The 15,692-nt window shown below is 42.0% G+C and overlaps 1 protein-coding gene across 3 annotated transcripts in view; it reads left to right on the top strand.

The window, feature by feature from the left end:
- Positions 1-15,692, top strand: part of USP24 (ubiquitin specific peptidase 24) — a 132,991-nt gene that overhangs the window by 90,814 nt on the left and 26,485 nt on the right. For all 3 annotated transcript variants that reach the window (XM_087865918.1, XM_045802243.2, XM_087865917.1), the window contains 13 exons: positions 895-1,086; positions 2,091-2,208; positions 4,561-4,705; positions 7,755-7,874; positions 8,732-8,857; positions 9,467-9,565; positions 10,451-10,533; positions 11,383-11,524; positions 11,739-11,858; positions 12,191-12,411; positions 12,920-13,044; positions 14,314-14,455; positions 14,931-15,081. In XM_087865918.1, coding sequence (XP_087722044.1) covers positions 895-1,086; positions 2,091-2,208; positions 4,561-4,705; positions 7,755-7,874; positions 8,732-8,857; positions 9,467-9,565; positions 10,451-10,533; positions 11,383-11,524; positions 11,739-11,858; positions 12,191-12,411; positions 12,920-13,044; positions 14,314-14,455; positions 14,931-15,081 — 1,784 coding nt within the window. The remainder of the gene's footprint in view (positions 1-894; positions 1,087-2,090; positions 2,209-4,560; positions 4,706-7,754; positions 7,875-8,731; positions 8,858-9,466; positions 9,566-10,450; positions 10,534-11,382; positions 11,525-11,738; positions 11,859-12,190; positions 12,412-12,919; positions 13,045-14,313; positions 14,456-14,930; positions 15,082-15,692) is intronic.

Genomic DNA, 15,692 nt, shown 5'->3' with positions numbered 1-15,692 from the left:
ATGAACGAGCTCTTCATGTAGGCCTTCCCTGTGTCACTGACTGATTAGCGAGGGCTCCAGGGTCCCTTCTTGGGATGTTGAGGGCAGGGTGGGAGTACGTCTTGAGACAAGTAGTACTTGCCATTTGAGGAGTATTTTGTATATGCCAGTACCTGTGCTAGGCACTTCACACCCAGCACCCTACAGTGTAGGTGTTAGCCGAGGACCCACACCACAGTAAGTGGATTCATGTCCAGCCGGTCCCGCTCTGACTGACCCTGAAGTATCCCTCTTCTCTGCATCCTGTGGGACCCTACCGTTCATGGCTGTAGTGCTATGGAAGGAGAGCACAGGCACTCTTCCTCTCCTCCCCAGTCCCATCTTCCACGACAGAATCTTGCTTTACTCCTTGTTTAGAGGAAAGCGAGAGAACTTACTACAGCAGAGCAGAGTGGTTCTCTGGGGTTTGGCGCACTGTCTGGAAACACTGTGCTGTGGCCCTCCTCCTCCTTTGCAGGACTCCCTTGGCCTAGGTGATACTGCGGGAGTCTTGGCTCTCCTCGTCCCCTCCGTCCTTGCCTCCTCTAGGGACACCTGCTGACAACCCCCGCCCCTCCCCCCCCCCCACCCTGGACCAGGAGCTGCTTCAGAACAAGATTGTTCCCTTCATGACCTGCACAGAGGGGCCCTCACTACATGTTTGGTTTAGTACTCAGAGAGTGAGGGGAAAGAAGCGAGTGCGCATGCGCTGTCATAGTCCTTGGGGCAGCAGCTCCAGCCCACTGTGTGTTAATGACCACTTCTCAGATCGACCAGACAGAAGGTTGGGGCTTGACCTTGCCTGCTGTAGTTCAGGATTTGGATTCCATGGAGGGAAATCCTTTTCTTTGAAATGTTTTTTTTTTTTCTTCTTAGCTTCAGAAATGGAGCAGTTAAGAATCAGCCCGGCAACTATGCTCGAAGATGAGATTACTTGGCTGGATAACTTTGAACCTAATCGCACCGCTGAATGTGAGACCAGTGAAGCAGACAACATCTTATTGGCAGGACACTTACGGCTCATTAAGACCCTTCTTTCACTCTGTGGGGCAGAAAAGGAAATGCTTGGTAATTATTGCTTCATCTTATCATGTGATAGAATACCTCACTTCTTAGTTATTGCCATAATATTGTGTGTAATTAGGAAAATAGGGTAGGTGCTCAGTGTTCCATAGAAAATTGACCCTCCAGGTAATACGAGATTATCTGAAATTTTAGTGGCTAACAAATTTAAGGTTTGTTTTACCTGCGTCATTAAACCATGTAGAGAATTTTATAGTATTCAAAACAGATCCCATGACTTCTTAATATCAAGGGAAAATTAATTCAAAGTAGGGTTTTCTCTTTTTGCTGTTTTGTACTTTATAAAATATTATATATTGTGTGTCCACTTCTTTTAAGGGTAATTCTCATCTGGGAGGCAGCCCCCAACCACCATCCCCTGCATAGTGGGGTACATATGAGTGTCTTGGGGTACACACATAATTTGTAAGGGCATATTCAGTATTATAAATTATATTCAGGTCAAAACATTAATTATCGCTTTTATCACACAAACTAAGCTCTATAAAAATCTTCTTGGCTACTGGGGATACATAGAAAAGAGTGATTCTAAACCAGGGTGAGAAGGGCACATTGTTTTACCCAAAGAAGGCAAGATTTTAAAAGTTTCAGAAACCCTTGTGTGCCCCCCCCCCACCACCACCACGCCCAGAGTAAGAGTTAATTGTTCACTCAAACCGTTCTGCCTTGTGGTGTTCTTGGCATCTGTGTTTAGATCTAAAATGAAAGCCTGGCTTCTTTCTCTCCACTGTCAGCTCGTAGAGAAAGGTACTCTCCCTTGTCTATCTTTGTTCCCGGTTCCCTGACCCTCCCACCCATCCCCACCCTCTGCCCCACAGAGTTTTGCCGCGTATTATGTAAGTGCTCACAAGATAAGCATCACATTAAATTGAATGCCCTTCCATTGGGTGGCCTTGGGTGCTTTTGCTGCTCTGATATGAAAGTACAAAAACAGGATCTTTGAATTAAAATGTGTTCCTCCTCAACATGAATATTATGCTCTATTCCAGGTTCATCACTCATTAAACCATTGTTAGATGACTTCCTTTTCCGAGCTTCTAGAATTATTTTAAATAGTCATTCTCCAGCTGGCAGTGCCGCCATCAGTCAACAGGACTTTCATCCAAAGTATGGAAAATGCACGTTGTGTTCAGTTTTGGTAAAAATTCTAATTCAAAACTTCAGTCCAAAAAGATTTTCCTAACTTGGAGTTTGTCGTCCATCTCGTGAGTGTGTGTAGTTACAAGATATTACCCACTATGTAAAGAAATGCATGTAAAGGGGCTTAGGAGAAAGCCTGCCTGGCACATAGGAAGTGCTGAGCAAGTACGCTGGAACCATTCTTATCATCAGATTGGAAGAATAAGTAATAAATTATGTGGTTAACTTGGTCGGTAACAAATTCCAGGAGAAACTGAGGTTGTAAGAATTAGATCCAAGGTAAAAGTAAATAGGCTCAGAATCTCCAGAGATTCTTCTAGGAGGAAAGTGGAGGGACAGTGTAGGTGCTTTAGTGCATGAACTCTGTGATTTGCTGCATATCCCCTGTGTCCTGATGATTAAAACTGCTAGTGATTTATTGTGGTAATTTTAGAGTCAAATATTGTATTCGTTTTATGGGTAGAAATTTGAAAGATCTTTTTGTAATGTTGACCCTACTTGGGTGCTCCTGGAGGTAGGAGGCTGCTTCTTGCTGCCATCTTTACTTGCTCTGAATCCAGCTTACTTTGTTCTTAGAAAAACTAGAGTTAATTGAATAGTCCTCGAAGGAAGTGGGGATTTGGTATTTAACCAGTGAAAAAAATTCCCGTATAATTTTAGTGCTTATTGGAATGGACAAGGCATAATAAGCAATATTTCGTGGAATCTTAAGCTATATCTTATCATGTGTGGGTATTTCTCTGTGTAGAGCTTTCTTACTAGCAAAAATCTGTTTCAGGTAATAAACCTTCAGTAGAACTCTTGGGGGGTGTCTCAGGCTATAGCTCCCATTCTCACCCCTGCTCCAGTCTTGTTCTGGAAGATCTGGTGCTAGCTCCATGGGAATCTTTTATTAAAGCAGTAAAAATACAGGAGTATTTCACTTTTCAGTGAGCGGAGAAAATAAATCTTCAGTAGTTGGGTTTTTTTTTAATGTTTCTTTGCTTTTTTTTAATTTTTTTAATTTAAATTCAATTAATTAACAAAGAGTATTATTAGTTTCAGAAGTAGAGTTCAGTGATTCTTCCATAGTTTCATTGAAATTTTTACTCACAAATCCTTTTCCTTATATTTATTAAAAGTAATACCTCCCTCAGCAAGGAGTTGGGTTTTTTAATCGTACACAGTGCCTTAATTAGAAAAGGCAGCATTTTGTTTCATCCCTCCCCTGTGTGCTGAGTGATGTTTATTTATCACAATGACTCCCCGCCTGTTCCCACCTAAACCCTAAAGCCAGAAAGAGATTTATAATACACAGAAGTATTTTCACAAGTAATATTTATTCTTATTAACACTAACAACAGAACTTCTTCATGTTTAGCCTGTGTGTATGGTACCTCCTCTTCGTTCTTTTCCTGTCCTTCGCAATCTAGAAGTCCAAATAAGAAGTCAAGGACAGTGCCAGGTCCTGGCCCTTGTCCTCAGGGCATGGTGCAGTGCTGATCTAAGAGCCAGCCCGGCAGCCCCCACTTGCCACCCCATGAACACATCTCCCACGCCGCAGTCCATTCGTGTTTCTCTCAGAGGGTGGATGTCCTCTTTTCTGTGTATCCTTCCTAACCTGTGATCTCGGTAATGCAAGATGGGCATAGGTGACAGTGAGAAATTACTGTCCATCCCCAAAATGATTTCTGCTAAAGGTGGGCAATGTCAGAATCCTTTAGTTTCCTGCAGAATGCTAGCTAGTTACCTTTTATTGTCATTTTAAACAAATGAAGCGTACCACGTATTTCTATCTCCATTTTCTCAGCAAAGTGCAGTTGATTCGTGTCCTTGAAGAGTTTTTTTTTTTTTTTTTTAATCTCCAGGCACATATAAAACCTTTATGGGCATTTATTCTGACTTTTATAGCTTTCTTTTTCTGCCGTTGAGATCTTTGTATTTCAGGGTGATACCTACAAAAATCTTTCTTGCTACCTACTTTGAGAGATAGTTACTCTCATGTTGTCTTTGGTAAAATTTTCAGACTCTTTGTCCTCCATTTTTGCTGATCCAAACCTTAGATATAAATACTCTTAGTCCTAAGTGAGAGATTTTGCTGCTTTATCAGGCCAAGAAGATATTTAGCTCTCAACCGTAGTCATCCTTCCTGTGTTCATGGCCTCTTCCTAAGTAAATATTTCCCCTGGATTCCTAGAGCTCTACCACCATCAGACCTGATTAACCCTGTTTGAGGAACACTGCAGCTCTAATACTTCCATTTCAGATGTTGATTTAGTTTAATGAGCAATTTAAGTAGATTATTCACTGTTGGAATTGACTTGAATCTTTTGTTTTTAGGTGTAGTACAGTGAATAGCCGATTGGCAGCCTATGAAGTCCTGGTGATGTTGGCTGATAGCTCACCTTCAAATCTGCAAATTATCACAAAAGAACTGCTTTCTATGCATCATCAACCTGACCCAGCACTTACCAAGGAGTTTGATGTAAGTTTTCTAGATCTTGACACACGTAGCTTTTTTGGAACGATCAATTAAACATACAATTTTAAAGCCTATGTTTGCCTTATCCTAATCACAAAGACAGTATTATCGTTTGCTTATTGTGTTCACATACTCTAATCAACTACAAACTACAGAGTTACTTTATTACCATTGTAATAGTACGTTACTCACTGATACCCTTTTTATTAATTCAGGAGGAGACATGTTCAAGTCAGTTGTTAATCACTCTCAGTAAGAAGTAGGATTTCAGCCTGTTTGTTGAGTATCTGTGGGTGGCCCAGGGCCAGGCACTAGAGATACTGACTCAGACATTGGCTCTGTCATGGCACAGTCTACATTCAGTTACATTCAGCTAAGGTTTATTGAGTTTACTAGGCACTAATAGGTGCGTTAGGCCTTTGGAGCACGCAAATGAAGATAGGATTCCAGTCCTCAAGAAAGGCCGTGTATAATGGAGGAGACAGACCCATAGGCAGATAATTTCAATATAATGTGATAAATCTTAAGATACAGACTGAGGGCTTCAGAGGGGAGGAGGGTGGGGGAATGGGATAGGCTGGTGATGGGTGTTGAGGAGGGCACGTGTTGCATGGTGCACTGGGTATTATACGCAAGTAATGAATCATGGAACTTTACATCAAAAACTAGGGATATACTGTATGGTGACTAACATAATATAATAAAAAATATTATTTAAAAAAGATACATCATAAGAAAAAAAAATAAATGTGAAGTGTATTGGGAGTAACCAGTAAAAAAAAAAGATACAGGTCATATGTTGAATGCTCTACCAACAGAGGAGCACTTCACCACCGGATGGCAATATCTTAAAAGCTGTGTTAGAAAAGATGAAATTGAAAACGGAGCTCAGGGAGCCTGGGTGGCTCAGTTAGTTAATTAAGCACCGGACTCTTGATTTCGGCTTAGCCTGTGATTGCAAGGTCCTGAGATCAAGCCCCGCATTCAGGCTCCCCGCTCAGCGAGGAATCTGTTTCTCTCTCTCCCCCTCTGTCTCTTTCCCTCCCCAGCTCACGCTAGCTCTCTAGAATAAATAAATAAATCTTTAAAAAGAGAGAGAGAGAACTCTAGTGTCTTGCAAGTCAATTAAAGCAAGGTGGGAAGGTCATTCCAGCAATGAGAAGGATATGGGACAAGGCTCTGGAGCCTTGCAACAGTTTAGTATTCGTCGAGATCTGTAGGAGGGAAGCACATTGCGGGCGCACTGGAGTACCAGACCAGGCGTGGGAGGATGCTTTTAGAGCTGCCTCCGGATTCTCCGTGAACATCACAGAGTCAGGCTTATCCCTGTGGAAGCCCGAGCTGAGTACTCTGCAGCATACGGGTTAGGCAGGAAAGGGAGGGGTGCCAGATAGAGAAAATAGCACTCGCAAAATGAAATGTGAGCATGTAAATTGGAAACTGTTTTGGTATCAAAATGTTTACTTTGTAACGTATGCTTTAGTTTTACATTATTTAGTTAGTAGATTTAAATGGAAATTTTACTTTTTTCATAAGTCAGGGATTGTATCAGCAGAATGAAAAGAGCGTTTGCCTCATAAATACTTATGTTTTAGCACTATTATGAACTTGTTTTTCTTATTTTGTAACTTTTAAAAAATCTGTACTTTGGGCTACAAATAAATTATAGTGTTGATTAGATCTTAGAAATCACCCTGCTCGGGGCGCCTGGGTAGCGCAGTCGTTGGGCGTCTGCCTTCGGCTCAGGGCGTGATCCCGGTGTTCCGGGATCGAGTCCCACATCGGGCTCCTCCTCTGGGAGCCTGCTTCTTCCTCTCCCACTCCCCTGCTGAGTTCCCTCTCTCGCTGGCTGTCTCTCTGTCACATAAATAAATAAAAATCTAAAAAAAAAAAAAAAAGAAATCACCCTGCTCTGTGTGAATGTCAGATGTTAGTGGAAAGTATGTCATATTTAGCAATTCCTTGAGGTCCAAAAGATCTACAGGTTTTTGTCAGTTATTACATGGATGCAGGTACTTAACAGATAGATTAGGTGATTGTGGGCTTGGCATTAGAACCAGGATTCTGCTGAAATAGCATTTCAAAGTGTGTCATTTCAATATCCTTTTCCACTTGGAGAAGTGCCATGTTCAACTTCATCCAAGAGATGCCTTTTCTAGATTATTCCTAACCAGAAAAGCGTTGTAACAGGATCTATGTTAGTACAAAACATCTTTAAGCGCAATGCAAGAGTAATTACTTACTTATTTAATTGTATGCTCATTAGAAGTAATTCGATAAGGGGCGCCTGGGTGGCACAGTGGTTGAGCGTCTGCCTTTGGCTCAGGGCGTGATCCCAGCGTTCTGGGATCGAGCCCCACATCAGGCTCCTCCGCTATGAGCCTGCTTCTTCCTCTCCCACTCCCCCTGCTTGTGTTCCCTCTCTCGCTGGCTGTCTCTATCTCTGTCGAATAAATAAATAAAAAATCTTTAAAAAAAAAAAAGTAATTCGATAGAAGAATGTTACTTTCTTTAAAAGGAGGGGAAGGAATATGAGCCTTCCTTGACCATCCAGACGGGTCAGGATTCTTCATAGTAAATACTCGCTAGAACCCTGTTCCTATCTTGCAGAGTACTACCTCAGTTTGTAAGTAGACACGTTTACTTGGTTACTGTCTGTGGCTCTGCCAGATTGTGAGCTCCTTAAGATAAGGGACCACATACATTTCTTGAGTGCCTGGCATGTAGTAGCTTCTTCGTAAACATTGGTTGAGTGATAATCAAGTGTTGGAATGCCTGACTACCAAATGGATAAACAAATAAACACAATATGTTAGGTACTTTATGAATGGGAAAGGCACACTGAGCTAGTAGGATTTTTTATGTGTATTAGCATTTGCAGAGGTACTTCGAGAACGCAGGTTTTGTTGGCCTGACTCCTGACCCACTGGATGGATGAATCTGTGAGTTTATCTCTTTTCCCTCTCAGACATCTCAGACAGCCCTGGTGGAAATGTGCTGGTGGCAGATACACTAATTCTCTAACTACTGTTTCTACTCCTCTCTTTTCTAGTACCTTCCACCCGTGGATAGCAGGTCCAGTTCAGGGTTTGTGGGGCTGAGGAACGGCGGCGCCACATGTTACATGAATGCCGTCTTCCAGCAGCTGTATATGCAGCCTGGGCTCCCTGAGGTGATGTCCTTCTTCTTACCTGTTTGGTGTGAAAGACAGTGTGTACGTGGCCTGAAAACTGTCCCAGATTTACATATTGCATTTGGAGTTTACTAAAACTAGACATAACTAGGGATTTTTTAGTAGCTCCTGAAATATGTGTGGACGACATGTTGGTGGTCATGTTTTTATAAACCTGCTGAGGGAATGTGCTGCCTATTTGACAGATAGACTTGACCAAGTGGGATTTTTGAACGAAGTTACTCTCAAATTCTATTCCATAAAATTATTAATGTTTTTAGTATTTTCGAAAACCTTTGGGTCTTTCATCAGTGCTTTATAATAGTTCGGTTGACCCTTGAACAGCACAGGAGTTAGGAGTGCTTACCCCCCGCATGTAACTTGTGACTCCCCCAAAACTTTACTACTGACAGCCTACTGGACAGTTACCTCCTGTTTTGTGTGTTGTTTGTACTACATACTCTATTCTTACAATAAAGTAAGCTAGAAAAAATACATTTACAGTACTGTACCGTATCCAAAAAAATCCGTGTGTAAGTGGACCCATGAGGTTCAAACCCATGTTCGAGGGTCAGTCTCTACTGGAAGTTTGTGATACAGCAGTCATGCCTCGTTTATCTCTCATAGAGATGCTGGTATCACTAGTTCCGGGTCTTCATAACCAAACAGAACCTCAGAAATGACTTGTTCGTGATTCCGCCACCTTGGAAGTGCTAAGGCTAAACATACGGAGTGGTAGCCACGTCCAGACTACAGAGCATTGTAAAAGCGGTGTGGGCGGTACACGTACGTCTGTCCGTGCCTCCTGTGCGGAGCAGTGAACTACTTCTAGCTCACTACATCTCGTTTCCGTTTAGTCGTTACTTTCAGTGGATGACGACACGGACAATCCAGACGACAGCGTGTTCTACCAGGTGCAGTCTCTCTTTGGGCATCTGATGGAAAGCAAGCTGCAGTATTATGTACCTGAGAACTTCTGGAAGGTATTTCACCCAGTAACTCTTTCGATTTCAAGACGTTAGATACTTGAATCTAGTGGTAATTGTTTCTGTCTTTATTGACGCTAGACTAATCCCATTGCCAGGAACCTACAGAAGAATGGGCTACACCATTCTTAAGATTGATGTTCGGTTTCAAATGATTAGAATATTAAGAGTAGTCATTTATCATTTCTAGGGATCTGCTGCTCTTAACGATTTTGACTGTGTCTCATGATTCTTATTTTAGCTCTTTGGAAGATTTGTTCAAAGTATTCCAGTTTCATTAATGCCCTAAATAAAGAACATTACTCTGTTTCACAGGAGGAGTACCTTGCATTTCCCCCCATGGTTTGGATAGTTCTAAGACAGAAACTCTGTTCTTTGGCCTCAGATCCCGCCCCGTGTGGTCTCACAGCCTTGTGATGCTTACACGGGGGCCAGGAACGAGCCTAGGTAGCGGAACACAAGCACATCTCACTTCACGAAAAATGTCTACTGCCCTAATAGTCCCCTTGCTTTTTAGAGGCGTTCAAGTGCCCTTCCACATTTGTGTCCTACTGTATTCAGAAATTGCTAACTTTTCCTTTAACAGTATATTTCATTCTTGTATAGATTTTCAAGATGTGGAACAAAGAACTTTATGTGAGAGAACAGCAGGATGCGTATGAATTCTTCACTAGTCTTATTGATCAGATGGACGAGTATCTCAAGGTAGAAAAAAATGTCACTTCCCCTCTGACTCCCTCCAACTCTGTAACACGAGAGCAGTGTGGCAGGATTGGGATTACTCTGAAACGACAAATCAGAATCTGGTCATCTTTCCTAGCACAAGTGTGATTCGTGTCTTCTGGCGGGGTTTGAACATCAAAACAGACACAGATCACTGGACCTCTCTCCATTCATGCAACACTTGATGAAGTATAGTTCTTAACCTGTACTCCAGAGTAACCACTGTGGGTGCCCCGAGGTAGCTTGGCCTTGGGCGTGCTGCCCTCCTTGCCAGGGACCCGACGGCCTGTGCTCGGCAGGCTGACTCTGCCAGAGGGGCCAGATGACAAAATTGTGCGTGGTGATGTGTGAGCCCAAAGCTTCCTGCCCCCACCCAGCATGACGTGTGACGAGCTGCCTAAGTGGCACTGCCTCCTAGTTACAGGGCACCTCCTGTCACCGTCAGTATGCGCCCCTCCTCTCCTAGGAGGCCCGAGTTAGTCATTTCCTTGTTCAGATAACTTAGGGATTTTTACAACATTTTATCGACAAGGAAGAAGAAAAGGTTGTGGAGAGTTGCTCCTAACCTGGTGGTCATTGCGAGAAGTGGGGGCAGGATTCGGACTCGCCTCTGAGAGTGCTGTTCTTGTCACCAGATGCGACTGGCCCCTCTCCTCTTCCTTTGCTGAGTTCAGACTGTTCTGACGGTGGCGCCAGTGGGTTCTAATCGTCCCATTCCATCGCAGCTTAAACTACCACCGCGACTCACTGTATTTTTAGCTGTGAAGTTGAAATCTGCACTTTAGCTTAGGTCTAAGTAAAATTCTGTCTAAGCGATCTGTAAATTCTAGGGGCATCAACTCAAAATCTGACCCTTTATTCCAACAGAAAATGGGGAGAGACCAAATTTTTAAGAATACTTTCCAGGGCATCTATTCTGATCAGAAGATCTGTAAAGACTGTCCTCACAGGTTAGTGAAGATATCACAGACATCAAAACTGATTGTCTTCATTTTTGGGTTTTTTTCCTCTTAATTGGTCATACTCTGTTCATTAATTTTCGTCTACCTTTTACTTGACTAAAGTGACAGTATGTAAAAATCTCAGCTATTATCTTTTTTAATAGTATTTTTATTCCTTAAGCTCCTATAACAATTTATTGACATATTTGAGGTCAGCCGAGTTCTAGAATCTTCAGGTTCATGCTTAGTATTAAGCAAATCATAATGAAAGCAGAAGCTTTCCTACTCATGGATTTAAGGCAGAGCTTTAAGAATGCTGTAGGTTTCATCTGTAAACACGTGGATTTCCACAGGAAGTCACAGATCCTCAAACAGAGGAGTGTGCATCCTCAGGGTTATCCTGATACAGATATCAAACTTGGAAGAAATATTTTTGCAGTAGAAACAGGCTTCAGTATTGAAGTGAGAACATGGAAATTGCTGGTTGGCCAAAGTAGTGCTGCACATGATCATTATCCTTTTTAAATGATGCTTCTAGTAGGTCGGGAATTTTGCATTGTTGAGAGACTTGCAGATCAGATCTCTCTCTCAGTGGACCTATAAATGTTTATTGAATTAAGTTTCTCCGATTTCCATTTCTAAAATTTCTTTGCTGAAATTCATAATTTTAAGTAATTTCTAATTATCAAAAATTGGCGTTTTTTATTTGGCAGTGTACTTTTAAAAGGCTGAGGGACGGCATGGGTTACTTTCACCGATGATGAATGTAGTTCTGTGTACAGTCTCTGGTATTGTGGTAGTTTCAAGACCTTTGAATTCCACTGTTTGATTATGTTTTTCCTGTGATTTCCTAATCAGATATGAGCGTGAGGAAGCTTTCATGGCTCTCAATCTTGGAGTTACTTCTTGTCAGAGCTTGGAAATTTCTTTGGACCAGTTTGTTAGAGGAGAAGTTCTAGAGGGAAGTAACGCGTATTACTGTGAAAAGTGTAAAGAAAAGGTATTACATTTGCCTTTTTTAGAAAACAAAATTAATTTGTTATTCGTTTGTGTTTTACGTAAGGGCAATATTAAGCTCCTATTGTTGCTCCCATTAAATTGTGTTGTTACCTGTTTTTACATGGGCAGGAGAGGCCCGTGGAAATCTCTGACCTTCGTAGGATTTTGCGGTTTGATTTCCTCTGTGGAGATAATTGGGTTTTGCTTTTCTTTAGAGAATAACCGTGAAAAGGACCTGCATTAAGTCTTTACCTAGCGTCCTGGTAATTCACCTGATGAGATTTGGATTTGACTGGGAGAGCGGACGCTCCATTAAATATGATGAACAGATAAGGGTAACTTGTTTTTTTCCCCTGAAGTATCTTACAACCATGACCTCACTTTCTTTCCTGCTGTTTACTTTTTACGTGTTTAATTCCGTCTCCACCGTGAAAGGCTGTGGTCTCAGCATTCAGAGGAGTACACAGCCCCTTGTCTTAAGCAGCTCCTGCCAGTAGACAGGCAGATCCGTAAACAGCCCTCCTATCCAGAAGTCATCCTGGCCATAGTGGGGAGGTGGGCCCAGCTAGAATTAGGAAGACATCCCTCTTACATGAATCTGACTTAATGGGGTGTTGCTGTCTGTGTTACTCATCGACACTAATGTGGTCTCTTTGCTTTTAAATAGTTTCCCTGGATGCTAAACATGGAGCCTTACACGGTTTCAGGAATGGCTCGCCAAGATTCGTCGTCTGAAGTTGGTGAAAACGGGCGAAGTATGGATCAGGGAGGTGGAGGATCCCCACGAAAAAAAGTTGCCCTCACTGAAAACTATGAACTTGTCGGGGTCATTGTCCACAGTGGACAGGCACACGCGGGTCACTACTATTCCTTCATTAAGGACAGGCGGTAAGACGTTCTCACACCACTCCCTCCCCCTGCCTTCCAGTAGTCCTGCCTCCACTGCCCCTGCCCTCCCGTGTCCCTCCTCCACTCCCACTCCCTCCTCTGTCCCTCCTCCACTCCCACTTCCCTCCTGTATCTCTCCTCCACTCCCCTTGCCCTCCTCGGTCCCTCCTCCGCTCCCCCTGCCCTCCTCTGTCCCTCCTGTGCTTCCCCCTGCCCTCCTCTTATCATCCATGCTTATGAGTGTAGTGCAAAGAAGCTTTTGCTTTGCTCTTTGGTCATATTTCATACTGGATTTTTAAAATGTAGTAAAACTGTTTACCTCTTCGGTTTGAAAATTTGTTTTAGAAATTTAAGTTGGTTTTTGTTTTTTTGTTCTGTTTTGTTTTGTTTTGAGTATTTTCAAATGGTAATCATCTGCTCTATGTGTAGACAATACATAGAGATAGAGGCTGGGGAGGCGGATGTTGGGTTTTAATCTCATAACATTTGTTTCCTCTGTGGGCTCCAGGGGGTGTGGAAAAGGAAAGTGGTACAAGTTTAATGACACAGTCATAGAAGAATTTGATCTAAATGATGAGACCCTGGAGTATGAATGCTTCGGAGGAGAATATAGACCAAAAGTTTACGATCAAAGTAAGTATTTACAAATGGATGTTTCCCATTAGTTTTATTTTTTTAACTTACGGTTTTCTATCAGATTGGAAGTAGTATTCTTTACATAAAATGTAATTCTTTTATTTTTACGTACCATCGTTCTAGCCGTATCGATCCACAAACTCACTGATAACCAGAGAGAAAATGTTCAGGCTGCTTGCAAAATGTTTTCACACTAATTCTTTGCAGCAACCCTGGGAAGACAGGTGATGGAGTAAGTTAAGAGGAAGAAACGAATATCAAAGAGAAACTAATCAGCACAGAATTTCAGTCTTCAGAACCATTTCAAAAGAAGTGGTTGTCCACTAAAATTCTCAGATTTCCTTTTCACTTACATAAAGGCAGAATTAAATAGAGAAGACATCCTTAACATCTGGGTTTTAAAACCATATTTATAATGCAGTATGGCAAAATAGTCTTCCCCCAGCCACAACCCCCAGAAAAAAGAGTGTGAGGAAAGGGACATCAGAGAATCCAATCAGAATTTGCTGTTGGGAGGGGGGGATTTTATACAGACCTTAGCATTCCTGAAACCTGATCTTGTAGTATTCTAGGGGCATTTAAAAATTTCTGCCTTTGTTCAGGTCAGAGGGGAACAGGGAAAATAGGTGAAGGGAATTAAGAGGTACAGACTTCTAGTTAGAAAATAAATAAGTCACAAGGATGGAAAGTTACGCATAGGAAATATAGTCAATAATACTGTAATGGGGGTTGTATGGCAACAGACGGTAACGACACTTATCATGGGGAGCATTTCATAATGTACATAATTGTCAAATCACTGTGTTATACACCTGAAGCTAATAGTATGTGTTAACTATACTTCCAATTAAAATTTTAAAAAATTTTTACCTGTATTATATTCACTATATTAGAGTTTGATGCTGTACCGTGGTAGTCCTGTGTCTGATAATAGTAACCTTTAAAGGTTAAAGATAGTATCGTTGTCAAAATTACCTAGATTTGGCTGTTCTATGCAGAAATGGTTATGTAAGGCCAATTATAATCCCATCCTGTGCCACAGAATTTATTTTTAAATGTTATTTGCCTTTTGATTAAATTTAGATGTGCCTAAATCACCTTTCAAGTGATTCTAAACAGTATTACTGGTAAAGAGACACAATTTTACTTACACTTTGCATTTGAATTTTGTAAGTACTTGCTGGATTTCTAGGTCCTTTATTTTAGATTGTCAAGACAAGAAAACTTTCTTTATTTACAAAGATTTCTTTCTGTCTTGTTATAAAGCAAACCCATATACTGACGTACGTCGAAGATACTGGAATGCCTATATGCTCTTTTACCAAAGGGTCTCTGATCAAAACTCCCCAGTATTACCAAAGAAAAGTCGGGTCAGCGTCGTCCGGCAGGAAGCGGAGGATCTCTCTCTGTGAGTTTCTTTTCCACATAATTCACTGTGCCGTTTCAGCAGGTGGTCATTGTAATCCTGAGTGTACCATTTGGTATTTAATGGTAATTCATTAAGCAAGCTAGAGAGAAATTCTAAAAAGAAAAGTAAATCCCTCTACCCCTTTTCTTATTGCCACCCATTTATTATTTCCTTAGCAAGAAGTTATCCTGTACTTAGAAACATGCATATAAGTTATTTCATTCTAGAATTGCCGTTTTTTCCTAACCTCAGCATTTACTGGGTACTCTTTATGTCCAGAGTGTAGCACTTGGCCAGCCACCGTCAGTGTTGTTGTTTTTAAGGTCCTTGTTGTCTGTGAATTTGCCTTCTTCTGTGTTGGATCTGGAAAGTGTGCGGTTTGTTGCCAAGTCCAGTGCCCCATTCCGTGTGCCCGTCAGGCTGTAGGAACCATTACAGCAGCTGCTTACCACCAGTTTTCTGATTCCGTCCGTAGGTCCGCGCCATCTTCACCAGAGATTTCACCTCAGTCCTCTCCCCGGCCCCACAGGCCTAACAATGACCGGCTCTCTATTCTCACCAAGCTGGTTAAAAAAGGCGAGAAGAAAGGGCTATTTGTGGAGAAAATGCCTGTTCGAATATACCAGGTAAGAAGCATACAAAAATTCTAAGGGAGAAAATTCAGATAAAAGTCAAAATCCACCGCCTACTTCCAGAAGTACTCCCGCTGGCCTCCTCGTGGACTTGGTTGGATCTCGAGTGCCTCTCATCCTAACCGCCTTGTCTCACGAGTCTCTCATACCAGGTCACAGAGGTGGCCACCGACTCGAGGAGGCCGGCACTATCGCCAGCCCACTGTGTGACCGGGGGGGTGCCGCAGACAGACAAGTGAGAGGACGTGGGCACTAAAGTCACACACTGCTGAAATTAACTTACTGTCTGGAGAGGAAAAATAAGGTCATACCTTTGGGTAAAACGAATGTGACAGTGGTGACCATCAATTATGGAATATCTGCTCTGTGCTACATGCTTTAAACAAATCCTTAATTCTTAAAACACTTGTGGAGTAGCGGGTTTTACTCCCATTTTTCAGATGGAAAAGGTAAGCTCAGAAAAGGAGAAATGACCAGCCAGTGTCCCAGAGCCAGGATTTAAACTCAGAACTGTCCAACTATCCAGTCCAGGCTTTGTACACTAAGTAATCAAAAGCTGAGTAGCCGGATCCAGAGAATTTAAGAAAAATACAGAGTATTTTGTC

Source organism: Ursus americanus, chromosome 12 (genome assembly GCF_024610735.1).
Source record: "Ursus americanus isolate L20-20 chromosome 12, mUrsAme1.1.p, whole genome shotgun sequence".
Classification (NCBI taxonomy): domain Eukaryota; kingdom Metazoa; phylum Chordata; class Mammalia; order Carnivora; family Ursidae; genus Ursus; species Ursus americanus.
This window is presented reverse-complemented; position numbering and strand designations above follow the sequence as displayed.